Source organism: Garra rufa, chromosome 4, assembly GCF_049309525.1.
Source record: "Garra rufa chromosome 4, GarRuf1.0, whole genome shotgun sequence".
In the NCBI taxonomy this organism is placed as follows: domain Eukaryota; kingdom Metazoa; phylum Chordata; class Actinopteri; order Cypriniformes; family Cyprinidae; genus Garra; species Garra rufa.
This window is the reverse complement of record NC_133364.1, coordinates 40,430,644-40,444,019: the sequence shown is the minus strand read 5'-3', so window position 1 is coordinate 40,444,019 and position 13,376 is coordinate 40,430,644. Positions and strand designations below refer to the sequence as shown.

General features: G+C 36.2%; 1 protein-coding gene across 2 annotated transcripts in view; it reads left to right on the top strand.

Moving 5' to 3' along the window:
- The window catches only part of LOC141334030 (ubiquitin carboxyl-terminal hydrolase 15-like), a 22,035-nt gene extending 8,659 nt beyond the window's left edge, over positions 1-13,376 (top strand). Inside the window, exons 9-16 of one of the 2 annotated variants that reach the window (XM_073839185.1) lie at positions 2,664-2,746; positions 2,928-3,182; positions 3,261-3,331; positions 5,500-5,615; positions 5,906-6,055; positions 8,864-8,967; positions 12,326-12,414; positions 12,510-13,376. In XM_073839185.1, coding sequence (XP_073695286.1) covers positions 2,664-2,746; positions 2,928-3,182; positions 3,261-3,331; positions 5,500-5,615; positions 5,906-6,055; positions 8,864-8,967; positions 12,326-12,414; positions 12,510-12,728 — 1,087 coding nt within the window. In that variant the 3' untranslated portion in view covers positions 12,729-13,376. Of the gene's footprint in view, positions 1-2,663; positions 2,774-2,927; positions 3,183-3,260; positions 3,332-5,499; positions 5,616-5,905; positions 6,056-8,863; positions 8,968-12,325; positions 12,415-12,509 lie in introns of both variants that reach the window. The other variant, XM_073839184.1, reaches the window with a different exon arrangement.

Below are 13,376 nucleotides of genomic sequence, written 5' to 3'. Positions count from 1 at the left end.
TATAGCATCTATCTCTATCTATCTATCTCTACATGTTTTCTGTGAGTTTGGGTTTATTATAACGTCCATCTGGGAACGCAACGTGCGGCATTTCATCTTATTTGTTAGGTAAATCATTTAAAAACCTATGCAAACTCAGGAGAATACATCAGTTATCACAATTTTAAACCTCACTCTGGGTTTACACATTTTGATGTGCACATATTCATTAAATTACTGTGGCTATAGCATTTCTGTGGTAAAGATATGGACAAATATTAAACGTTTAGTCAATAGTGTAAAAACAAATCATCAGGCTGTTAGCACCCTCTGCAGGCCTTTGTTGTAATGTATAATGTACATTAGCTCTATTGTTTATAATACATTGTTTTTCAACAGTTTTGTGCAATAAAACCATATGTTTTTTTGCTTTTGATTCTTTATTTTAACTGATTATTATCGCCTCATTGCTATTATATATCTATTTTTAAGGCTACTGTTCACTTACATCTGTTTTTATTTCCAAAACAATAATAATTATAATTATAGGGCCCTATGAAATCCGTTCTATTTCCAAATTCAGTTTTTTCCCGTTCAGATTTTTCTGGATTCCATGTTAATGGTTCCATTAAATTATATTAACCAAAAGTCTAATTAATTGGTTTTGTTAAAAATAAAATGTTCTTAAGTAAAATTGTTGAATATTTGTGGGAAATTAGTCGTTTAGATTAATCAATAAATTAGCCGATAGGTTAAACGAAAGATTAATCATTTTATATTTTGACTGATAAATTGATTGATCGGTAGTCGATAGATAAATTGATTAATCAAAAAATTGGTTGAGAGCTTTATCAGCAATTTAGTCAATAGATTAATCAATTTATCTATTAACTGATTAATCGATTAATCAATAAAGTTAATAGATTAATTGATAAATTAAAAAAATTAAAAATTAATTAAATAATCGATAGATAAATTGAATTATCAATAAATTGGTTTATTGAGTAATTGATAAATTAGTCAATTGATTATTCAGAACATTAGTTGATAAATTAATTGATAAATTATTTGATAAATTGATAAATTAGTCAATAGATTAAGCATTAAATTAGCCGATAGATTAATCGATAAATTAGATGATAGATTAATTAATCCATCTGTTGATCCATCTATTGACTAATTTATTGATTAATTTATCGATTGCCTACATTATCAATTAATTGATTAATGTATCAACTAATGTATTAATTAATCGATCTATCCATTAACTAATTTATTGATTAATCTATTTATCGACTGCCTACATTATCAATTAATCAACAAATGATTTGATAGATTGAACAAATAAATTGATAAATAGTTGATTAGATAAATTAATCAATAGTTGGTAGATTAATCAGTAAATTAGTCAATAGTCGATAGATTGATTAATCGACAATTTAGTTAGATTGGATAGATTAAACCTTAAATGAGCTGATAGATTAATTGATCAAATAGTTGATAGATAAATCGATTAATCAATAAATTAGTCAATAGATTAATCAATTTATCTATTAACTGATTAATCGATTAATCAATAAAGTTAATAGATGAATTGATAAATTAAAAAAATAATTAAATAATCGATAGATAAATTGAATTATCAATAAATTAGTTGATTGAGTAATTGATAAATTAATAAATTGATTAATCGAAAAATTAGTTTATATAGTAACTGATAAATTAGTTGATAAATTGATGAATCAATAAATTATTCAATAGATTAAACCTTAAATGAGCCGATAGATTAATTGATAAAATAGTTGATAGATAAATCGATTAATCAAAAAATTAGTTGATAGATTAATCAGTAAACTAGTCGATAGATAAATTATTCAATAGATTAATCAATGTATCTATTGACTGATTAATCGATTAATCAATAAATCAGTCAATAGATTAATCGATTATCAAATAAATTAGTCAATAGATGAATTGATAAATTAGTCAATAGATAAATCGAATTATCAATAAATTAGTTGATAGAGTAATTGATAAACTAGTCAATTGATTAATCGATAAATTAGATGATAGATTAAGCAATAAATTAGTCAACAGATTAATTAATAAATTGATGAATCGATAAATTATTCAATAGATTAAGCATTAAATTAGATGATAGACAAATCGATTAGTTGATAAATTAGTTGATAGAGCAATTGATTAATCAAGAGTTGATAGATTAATCAGTAAATTAGTCGATAGATAAATTGATTAATCGACAACTTAGATTAAACGTTAAATTTGCAGATAGATTAATTGTAAAATCAGTTGATAGTTTAATCGATTAATTGAAAATGTAGACAATAGATAATTTGATTAATCACTAAATTACTCAATAGATGAATCTAATAATCAACAAATTAGTTGGTAGATTAATCGGTAAATTAGTCAATAGATTAATAAATTGATTGATATTTATTGATATAAAAGTAGTCGTTAGTGGCAGCTCTACTGATTACAGATTAAAAGAGCTCATGGGTAGGCAATATGAATGAAGTAGTCCATGTGAATTTAGGTCTGTGAAGAGCAGACTTGAATGTGTGTTGTATCTGAGTGTCCCTGTGCTGACTATGTAGGCTGTGTTTGTCCATGAGGGGTGTGTGTGTGAGTCAGGACTGAGAGTTGTTCTGCTGTGGTTTCAGTCGTTTCGTCCGGCCGGCGGCGGAGGAGGAGGAGCCGGAGGAGACGCCCAAACACCTGTCCATCAACGGCAGCGCCACCAATGGTATAACACAGGAGGAGGGGTCGCCTAGTAAGCATGCAGTTTGAGCGCTTCTCTCCTTACTCGTGTTCATTCCCACATTCGCTAACGATCCCGCCGCCGCCGTACGCGTGCCTGCCGTGTGTGACGTGTGTGAGATTGTGTGCTTTAAGATGCGAGCGCTGAAGCCTGGCTGGTCCTGCAGGTGAGATGGAGACGGACGAGCCGGACGACGAGTCCAGTCAGGACCAGGAGCTGCCCTCCGAGAACGACAACAGCCAGTCGGAGGACTCTGTGGCCGGAGACAACGAGCTGGAGAACGGCCTGATCCCGGAGAACCACGGCAAGAAGAAGAGGCTCTTCACCTTCCAGTTCAACAACATGGGCAAGACCGACAGCAACTTCATCAAAGGAGAGCCGCGCCAGATCCGCTTCGACGAGGACCACGTGCGGCTCAGCGGTGCGGACGCATCCTCTGTTCTCCTTACGGTAGACGAGAGTGCTCTCTGAGCTCATGTGTTTGCTCTGTCTCATGCAGATAGATGCTATCTGTCCCTGGACTGGGAACCCGAGATGAAGAGGAAGTACTTCAACGAAACCGTGGCGGAGGTACAACTCTCCCGTTCCTGCTCTTTTTTTCAAGTTTATAGCAAGATTAAACAGCGCTGACAAACAGATTTAGAATAACTGCACCATGGTATTGTGTCAGGAATGTGGGTATTCGTGTTAAATCTTATATTATAATTAGGGCTGGGACACGATTAATCGCGATTAATCGTGTCCCAGCCCTAATTATAATATTAGTGTAGACATGTAATCAGTGTATTGAAGGAGGAGTATTGCAATATAGTTACTACAGATCAACCGATATATCAATTTACCGATATTTTCACAGATATTTTACCATTATCGGTTATCAGTTTTGTAATATCGAATTCACCGATACAAATACAACTTAATTAATTATGATCTCCACGAGTGATCACAGTTTGAGTATAGTTGTGTGTAAATGCATAGATAAACAGCGCTTTGTCAGAATCTAGAACGACAAAACATTAGCAGTTCTGATGTAACATACCAGTTGAGAAATGCAATAAAATACCGTGTTTTGTTTGTTATATTCCAATATTTTATTCTAAAAGAATACATTGTCCAGAGAATTATTCGTCAATCTTTAGCTTATTAAACAGCTGATAAAGCTACTAAAACTGTAGTTAAAACTGTTGATATGACTCCTGTTCTTTATTTACTTTCTCCATTTGGAAACATTAGATATTCATTTATTTTGCTTGTTAGCGTTGCAGCTGATGCTTTTATAACTAACATGTTTTTAATGTTGTAATATGAAGATTAGATTTAACATGAAAGCCTGCTAATTTTCAGCACATTTTTTTTTTAAAGAGGACTAAAAGGAGGAAAAACCAAAGTGAAGTATAGACTTGCTTCACTCAGTCATTTATTTATTTTATAAGAGTAAATAAATATCGGTTCAGCATATCGGTTATCGGGCACATAATGCATGCAAATAATCAATATCGGTCATGAAAAATAACTCGATCACTAATAATCACAGTATTTTTTTGTGGTTAAGTTACAGCATTTATACTAAATGTATTTAGGCTACTGTTTTTCATGCAAATACTTAGAAACCATACTACAATTTTTACCGTGGTTTTGAGCTGCTGTATTTGTGGTTTTAACCGTGATTATCATAATCTAAATGTATGCTACTATGGAAGACCAGTGGTGAATTAGAAGAAAACCCTCAAACAGCAAGAATGATTACATTTCACCATATAAAAATGAGGTTGTTACCATTTTTCCAGATATTACTGATTTTGCTAATGAACATAAATGTACATCTGCATCCTAACTCAACAAACTATCAAATGTGTATTTCTAAGAGACAAAAAAGGTCATATTATTAATAATTTTATCAGGCAGCACAAACCTGTTTCTTGATTTGATACAATATTACTCACTGGATCCTGTAGAAGTTGAACTAAGAAATATATTTGTATTATTTTAAATGTGTTTTGTTAAGGACAAATGAGTGGGAAAGTGTAAATAATTGAAAAGACGTGAAGTGCCGTGTTGAAACTATGAAGAGTTTAAAGCCACAATCAACCATTTGGTTTTCTCACTGGAGCAAAAATCTGCCTTTAAACTTAATTTAAAATCGAAATTTGACATTTATTGTGATAATTAGTGTTATCCACTGATATGAAAAAATTCTCGTGATAATTATCGATATTGACTGGTACAAGAAAAAACGATTGTGATCATTTATTTGTCTATATGTGACCCTGGACCACAAAACCAGTCATAAGGTTAAATTTGACAAAACTGGGATGTATGTATCATATGGAAGCTCAATAAATAAGCTTTCTATTGATGTCTGGTTTGTTAGGATAGGACAGTATTTGGCTGAGATACATCTATTTGAAATCTGGAATCTGAGGATGCAAAAAAATCAAAATACTGAGAAAATCACCTTTAAAGTTGTCCAAATTAAGTTCTTAGCAATGCATATTACTAATCAAAAATTACATTTTGATACATTTACAGTAGGAATTTTACAAAAAATCTTCATGGAACATGATCTTTACTTAATTTCCTAATGATTTTTGGCATAAAAGAAAAATCAATAATTTTGACCCATACAATGTATTTTTGGCTATTGCTACAAATATACCCCAGCAACTTAAGACTGGTTTTGTGCTCCAGGGTCACATATTGCCCAGCCCTATATGCTTGTAAGACTGTTTTCTCCAAAGGACTTTGAGAAGCACGAGAGCATGGAGTACAAGCCGCAGAAGAAGAGCTTCTTCAAGCTGAAGGACTGCATCGAGCTCTTCACCACCAAAGAGAAGCTCGGAGCAGACGACCCCTGGTGAGCTTGGGTTCTGGCTTCTGTGTGATGAGAAACCATGAAACATTTACTAATAATACAGAGCAGACTGCATGTGACACCTGACACCAGATTTGGTCTCATTTACTGATGCTTTCGCCAGTGTAATCCACTCATTTCAGTAGGAATCAAGAACTCAAGAAACAAACGTTTTCTACAAAAAGCTAAGAATGAAGATGGAAACATAGACGCATGTCTCTAGTGTTATTCTGACATGAACTCATGAGCATCATCCTGTGACTGAGAGTGTCCCGTGTGTGGATGTGATTCAGGTACTGTCCCACCTGCAAGCAGCATCAGCAGGCCACCAAGAAGCTGGACCTGTGGAGTCTGCCGCCGGTGCTGGTGGTGCATCTCAAGCGCTTCTCCTACAGCCGCTACATGAGGGACAAGCTGGACTCGCTGGTGGACTTCCCGCTGCGGTACGGCCCAAACAAACACATCTCGCTCCACAGCTCCACTGAAGCACATGCCTGTACAAATCTCGCCAGTTGGCGGGTAAAACATTTCCAAAATATACCAATGCGGTGTAGTGAGAACAACAGACAGTTCTTCAAGAGATTGGCTGTTTCAGACGTAAGCTAATGCAATAACCTTTTCTGAAGAGACAAGAGCGAATCCAATAATAGGACACAAGCGGACTGATAGACATGGTTCTGTTAACTTTTACCTGAAAAGATATTGCTCCTTCATTTCAGAAGATTAACTTTTCCCTTCTTCATCTTTCATGACCCTTAAATTTGGCGACACAGTCCTGGGGTTATGCTGCCTCACCGCTGCGGTGAAGTACACTGCCCTCCAAAGGCAAAGCGCAGTAACTACACATTTGGTCAAAACTGAGTTAAGGCTTAAAATGGACTTTGTGACAACGGTTTTGTCTTGTGGCAAAGTCTCCTGGTTAAATTGTGTCCCATTTCAGAGAAACAAGAGTTTTTCAACAGAATTTCAACATGTTTGTCTAGCTGCTGTAAAAACTTTAAAGGCATTTTTCTCAGTTTCAGGCTTGGCGTAGTTACTGCACTCTGCCTTTGGAGGGCAGTATAGTTTGAAAGGTTGAACGTTCGTCTGGACGCATGCGCTGAGCCGCTTCAACACAGCAGTAGAGCTTCAACAGACACACAATTATGTCAAAGTGCACTGCTTTGGTAAACTTAGTCCTAAATGAGTTATTAGAGTCTAAATTGACCGTAAAGGGTTCGGGTGACCAATCAGATATGTGTCAGATTCTTACAAGAACTTACCAGTCACTTTAATCGCTGGTTAGGAGGAGATTCTTTTGACAGTCTTTGTGACTTGCTGGATTTGGAGCTATTATTATTATTATATATTATTATTAGCATTATTCCTGAACAGATTGCGACGTACATAAATGAACAAAAGGTAAAAAACAGCTGCTGAAGCGGCAGTTTTAGCGGACAAATTCGCTGACGCTTTTGGCCCGACAGTGGAAACACGGCTATTGAGATACTGCTGTGGTCTTTTTTTTAATATTTTGAATTTTTAATATCTTTGTTTTTTCCATTTTCGTTTTTAATTGTAGTAATTGTATTTTGTGGTTTAGTATTATTTTTTTGTATTATTTTTAAACATCTCAATAGATTATATAATTAGGGGCCAATCACCGCAATTCAGGAAAGTGTACAGCAGCCCATAGAAGCGCTTGAGGGAAAGTTGTGTAGTTTGGCACACTGATAGAGGACAGTCTCAACATTAACCACAGCAAATCTGGAGTCTCTAACTCAAACTCTCTAGCGCCACCACTTCTCCAAAATTTAACTTTCTTTATGCTAATAACTTTTGAACCGTAAGACACAAAATCATTTTTCATCAATTTTTTCTCTGAATCCTTTGGTCATAATTCAAAATCGTGAGGTTTAGTTTTTTTCTATTTTTAATTGTTTGAAAGACCTACTTTTTCAGACTCGTCCTGGACGGTTTGTCTGATTTTCACCAAAATTGGCTCAGATCATCTTCAGACCATGCTGGCAAAAAGTTATGGAATTCAAGTTGATTAGTCAAACCGTTCTCGAATAACGCGCAAACTAATTCTACGAAAAGCACTCAAAAATGAATATGAGGCCATATCTCCGCAACGGTTTTTGTTGTATTGAGACTAAACTTGGTGTGTTATAACAAGCATGATCTGAGGCTACTTGCAGTGTTTCGGCACAGTGCCACCTAGATATTCCTAGGGTCACGCCGAAAAAAACGCCACATCAATTTGGTATAAGCGCCACCTATTGGTCAAGAGTAATAAACCATTTATTTATTAATTTTGTAATTATTACATTTCCAAAAATGCTAATAATTGTTGATTGCATTAGCATATTATGATGAAACTGGTCTCAAAATATTCCTTAGGTCAGGCCGACAACATGGACACCAATTTTTATTCATTATAAAATTGGCCTAACTTCCTGTCCTCCATTTCGATTTATGTTGAAAACCAACTTTTCAAACTACTCCTCAACCATTGGTCCGATTTTGACCAAATTTGACTCGGATCATCTTCAGACCATGCTGGCAAAGAGTTAAGGATTTTGTGTCGATATACAAAAGTTTTCATTTAACGCATCAATGAATATGCTGAGAAGATGCCAAACGCTGTATCTCTGCAGAGCTTTGACGTATTGACACTACATTTTGAATGTGGCCACATCAGTTTGGTAACACTGCCACCTATTGGTCAACAGTGGTAAACCATTCATTAACAATCAGTGATGACATTTACAACACTGTTAATAACTTCTGATAGTATTAGCCTATTATAATGACACTGGTCCCAAAATATTCCTTTGGTCATGCCGACAACATAGATACCGATTATTCCACTGTGCGCCAAACTTGATTTGGTTTAAAATGGACTTTTTTGAACTCCGTTGGTCCAATTTTCACCAAAATCAAATAATATCATCATCTTCAGACTGTGCTGACAAAATGTTATGGATTTTATGTCGATAGACAAAACCGTTTTTGTGTAGCAATGCAACAAATTTAAGGTATGACATATTGGTAAAGAGTGAAATCCCATGATATCATGAATTTTCAGCCATTTTGACTAAAATCATCCTAAAATGTCTTGCAGTTACATTTTTATGTTAGTATTAGTAATTTAATCAAGTTCAGCTTACAATAATAATAACAAATTCAGTTTTTCTCATATTGGTAATGAATTTCGAATCTGAAGTAATGGAGATGTGCAGTTTAACGGTTGGTTGTGTGGCCCGCAGTGATCTGGACATGTCTGAGTTCCTCATCAATCGTAACGCGGGGCCGTGCCGCTACGACCTCATCGCCGTCTCGAACCACTACGGAGGAATGGGAGGAGGACACTGTGAGTATGACACAGCCGTCATGTGAACTGATCTCCAACATAAACACATCACAGCTGATGGCCAGTATGAGCTTTCAACACTGCAGCGCTTAAAATACTCATCTTATCCAAATACGGAACACAGCTGGTTGGGTACAAGGTTATTTTCGTAAACAAAAACTAAAACTAAGATGAAAACGATTGATCAGAAAACGTTATCGTAACTGAAATAAAATAAAAACGTCAAAATACAGTGCCTTGCAAAAGTATTCATACCCCCCCTTTTTTTTGTCTCATTTTGTTTTGTTGCAGCATTATGTTAAACTGCTTTAAATTAGTTTTTTCCCACATCAATTTTCACTCCGTACACCATAATAATGACAAAGCACAAACCAGATTTGCAAATCTGACAAATGTATTAAAAATAAACCACTGAAATGAGTAGATTGCATAAGTATTCACACCCTTAACTCAGTCCATAGTTGAAGCAGCTTTCCAGCCTCAAGTGTTTTTGGGTCTGATGTGAGCATCTTTGCACATCTGCATTTGTCAATTATCTGCCATTCTTTGCCTCACCTTTTCACCTCTCCATCTCTGTCAGCTTGGACATTTTCTAGAGTCCTAGTTGTTCCAGTCGTCTTCCATTATGGAGAATGCTTCTGTCAACCTTCAATGCAGCAGATTTGTTTCTGAACTCTTCTCTAGATCATGGCCTTAACGCAAGTCTGTCACTGAGCTCTACAGGCAGTTATCTTGGTTTTTGCTCTGATCTGCATTTTCAGCTGTTAGACCTTTTCTGAGAGGTGTGTGTCTTTCTAAATCAGACTCATTCACATGAATTTGCCACAGTTTAACTCCACTCCAAGTGTAGGAACATCTAGAAGCAATATGATGCTCCTGAGTGTCCCAGAAAAGGGGATGAATACTTATGCAACGGGATGTTCTCAGTTTTTTATTTTTAATAAATTTGCACTAATGTCAAAAACCGATTTTTGCTTTTCCATTATAAAGTAGGGAGTGTAGATTGATGTGGGAAAAAAAGTAATTTAAAGTAGTTTAACATGAGGCAGCAACATAACAAAATGTGGAAAAAAATGAAAGGGTATGAATACTTTTGCAAGGCACTGTAAATGAAAAACTACAACGAAACATTGAAAAACTAACTAAAATAAAATAATAATAATCAAAAATAAATAATCGTTTTCGTAATCATTATGTTCTCACCCCATGGAGGGAAAATAATAAAGACTGTGACCCGAACAGCACCCGCATTAAATCTAGACTACTGCAGCAGTTATAGCCTAAATGATTTATTTCAAGCAGTCAAACCAAAATACTAGAGCTGATTAATCACTAAAAGATCAAGATTCAAACACTCGCGCGATCTCAATTCTAAATGACAACGATGTCTATTACACCTTTGAAAAAGTCTTATGGAACATTTAAATCTATATTTGCACTAAGAGCAGTCATCATGTTTAGCTGAGAAACAGTCTTCAAATACCCATTTTCACCAAATTTGACTCGGATCATCTTCAGAGCATGCTGACAAACAGTTATGGATTTCATGTCGATATTCAAAACCGTTTTCATTTGACGCACTAACAGCCTTGCTGGAAAGATGCCAAAGCACATCTGAAGCTGTATCTCTGTAAAGCCTTGAGATATTTGCACCAAATTTGGTATGTGGCATTACCACCTCACACTGATTACACCACATCAATTTGGTAACAGCGCCACCTATTGTTCAAGAGTAATGAAGCATTCATTAACCATTCTGCCCTCCAAAGGCAAAGTGCAGTAACTACGCCAACACTCAAACTGAGAAAAATGCCTTTAAAGTTTTTACACCAGCTAGTCAAACATGTTGACACTCTTCTTTCTCTGAAACACTTTTGTTTCTCTAGGACAAAATTTAACCTTTAACCTTTAAGCCTTAACTCAATTTTGACCAAATGTGTAGTTACTGCACTTTGCCTTTGGAGGGCAGCATTAATTATGAAATTTCCAAAAATGCTAACAACTGTAGATTGCAAAATATGAAATCTAAATATTCCTTGAGTCGTGCCGACAACATAGATGCCAATTATACCACAGTTGGCAGAACTTCCTGTCCACCGTTTTGATTTATGCTCAAAACCTACTTTTTCGAATTTAATATTAAAATTTGGTGTCTTACACGTATTATATTTTAAATACAAATATTATGTATTAAGTGATTAATAAATCATTCAAATGAATTAAACACTTTACTTAGAATTTACTTTGCGAGGAAATCGTGATCTCTATATGTGACCCTGGAGCACAAAACCAGTCTTAAGTCGCTGGGGTATATTTGTAGCAATAGCCAAAAATACATTGTATGGGTCAAAATTATCGATTTTTCTTTTATGCCAAAAATCATTAAGAAATTGAGTAAAGATCATGTTCCGTGAAGATTTTTTGTAAAATTCCTACTGTAAATATATCAAAATGTAATTTTTGATTAGTAATATGCATTGCTAAGTACTTAATTTGGGCAACTTTAAAGGTGATTTTCTCAGTATTTTGATTTTTTGTTGCATCCTCAGATTCCAGATTTTCAAATAGATGTATCTCAGCCAAATATTGTCCTATCCTAACAAACCATACACCAATAGAAAGCTTATTTACTGAGCTTCCATGTGATATATAAATCTCAGTTTTGTCAAATTTAACCTTATGACTGGTTTGTGGTCCAGGGTCACATTTGATCTCTAAAAAACTAAAACCTAAACTGAAACTAAACAACATAAAAACTAAATAGAAATCTGTTCACAAAATAAAAACAAAACTAAAACTAACAAAATTGTTAATAAAACTAATAAAAACAAAACTGTGGTTTATTGCAAATTTGAAAAATGTATTAAAATAAAACAAATGTGACCCTGGAGCACAAAACCAGTCTTAAGTAGCACGGGTGTGTTTGTAGAAATAGCCGAAAATACATTGTATGGGTCAAAATTACAGATTTTTCTTTTATGCCAAAAATCATTAGGAAATTAAGTAAAGATCATGTTCCATGAAGATATTTTGTACAATTCCTACCGTAAATATATCAAAATGTAATTTTTGATTAGTAATATGCATTGCTAAGAAGTTCATTTGGACAACTTTAAAGGTGATTTTCTCAGTATTTTGATTTTTTTGCATCCTCAGATTCCAGATTTTCAAATAGATGTATCTCGGCCAAATATTGTCCTATCCTAACAAACCATACATCAATAGAAAGCTTATTTATTTAGCTTTCAGATAATGTCTAAATCTCAGTTTCTAAAAATGAACACTTGTGACTGGTTTTGTGGTCCAGGGTGACAAATGTAAAACAGCAAAACCGTAATAACCTTGGTTTGTTTGCCAGATACGGCCTATGCCAAGAACAAGGAAGACGACAAGTGGTACAACTTTGACGACAGCAGCGTGTCTCCGACCGGCGAGGACCAGATCGTGGTGAGAAACAGCGTCCGTCTGGAGATATAACGCTTGTTCTGCCATCATTCGGTAAACTCCCCTTCTCCTGTGTCTCTGTGTGTGTGTGTGTCCAGTCCAAAGCGGCGTATGTGCTCTTCTACCAGCGGCAGGACACCGTTAAAGGTACGGGATACTTCGCTCTGGACCGCCAGGCTCCGGACCAGACCGAGACGCCGCAGGACGAGGCCGGAGCCGCCGCCGCTCAGAGCGAGGAAGAGGAGGAGGATGTGAACGACAACGAGCGGGAGGAAGAGCTGGGCCCCAGCCGTGACGTGTCCATGAGCACCAACTGAGGCGCACATCAAAGCCATAACCCCTGAGCCGCGCCGACGGGCACGAATGTAGGAGCCGCCCCACGGACAGCGTCTCTGCTCGGGTTCTTGTGTTCGCATGAGTGAAGAGAGGTGCCTCACATTACTGCGCTTGTTTTGTTTTGTATATACCACTGAGAGACGTCTACGGACCGCTCTGTTTTCTTGCACAATCACCGCATTAGTTTAGCGCCGCCGGATTCTTTCACCTCAGCCTTAACGGGAATCTCAGACTGTGGCCTTCCGTCTGCACAGATCTCGGCGTCCGCCGGTCCAGGAGCTGGGCTTTTAGGCGTTTCCCTGCTTCGCCTCGGGTTTGGATGAATGTTCCGGGTCGCGTAGGTTTATAAATACTGTACATAAGAGTTCACTCTGTGAGTGCGCATTTGATAAGTCTATTTATTTATACGGAGGGCGGAACACGGATTGAACGCGGCTTCGGTCGAGGACTTCTTGCCAAAACTGGATCCATCTACGGGACGCCGAACCGCCGGTGGGTTTTTGTAAATGGAGCGGACGTCCTGCATGATTCGGGGACGTCCCTTAGCTGCACTTGAGTTCACTTTGGTTTACATTGGAAATGTGCATGTGTATTTATATACGGACTTCAATAAATTTGACTACAGTCTC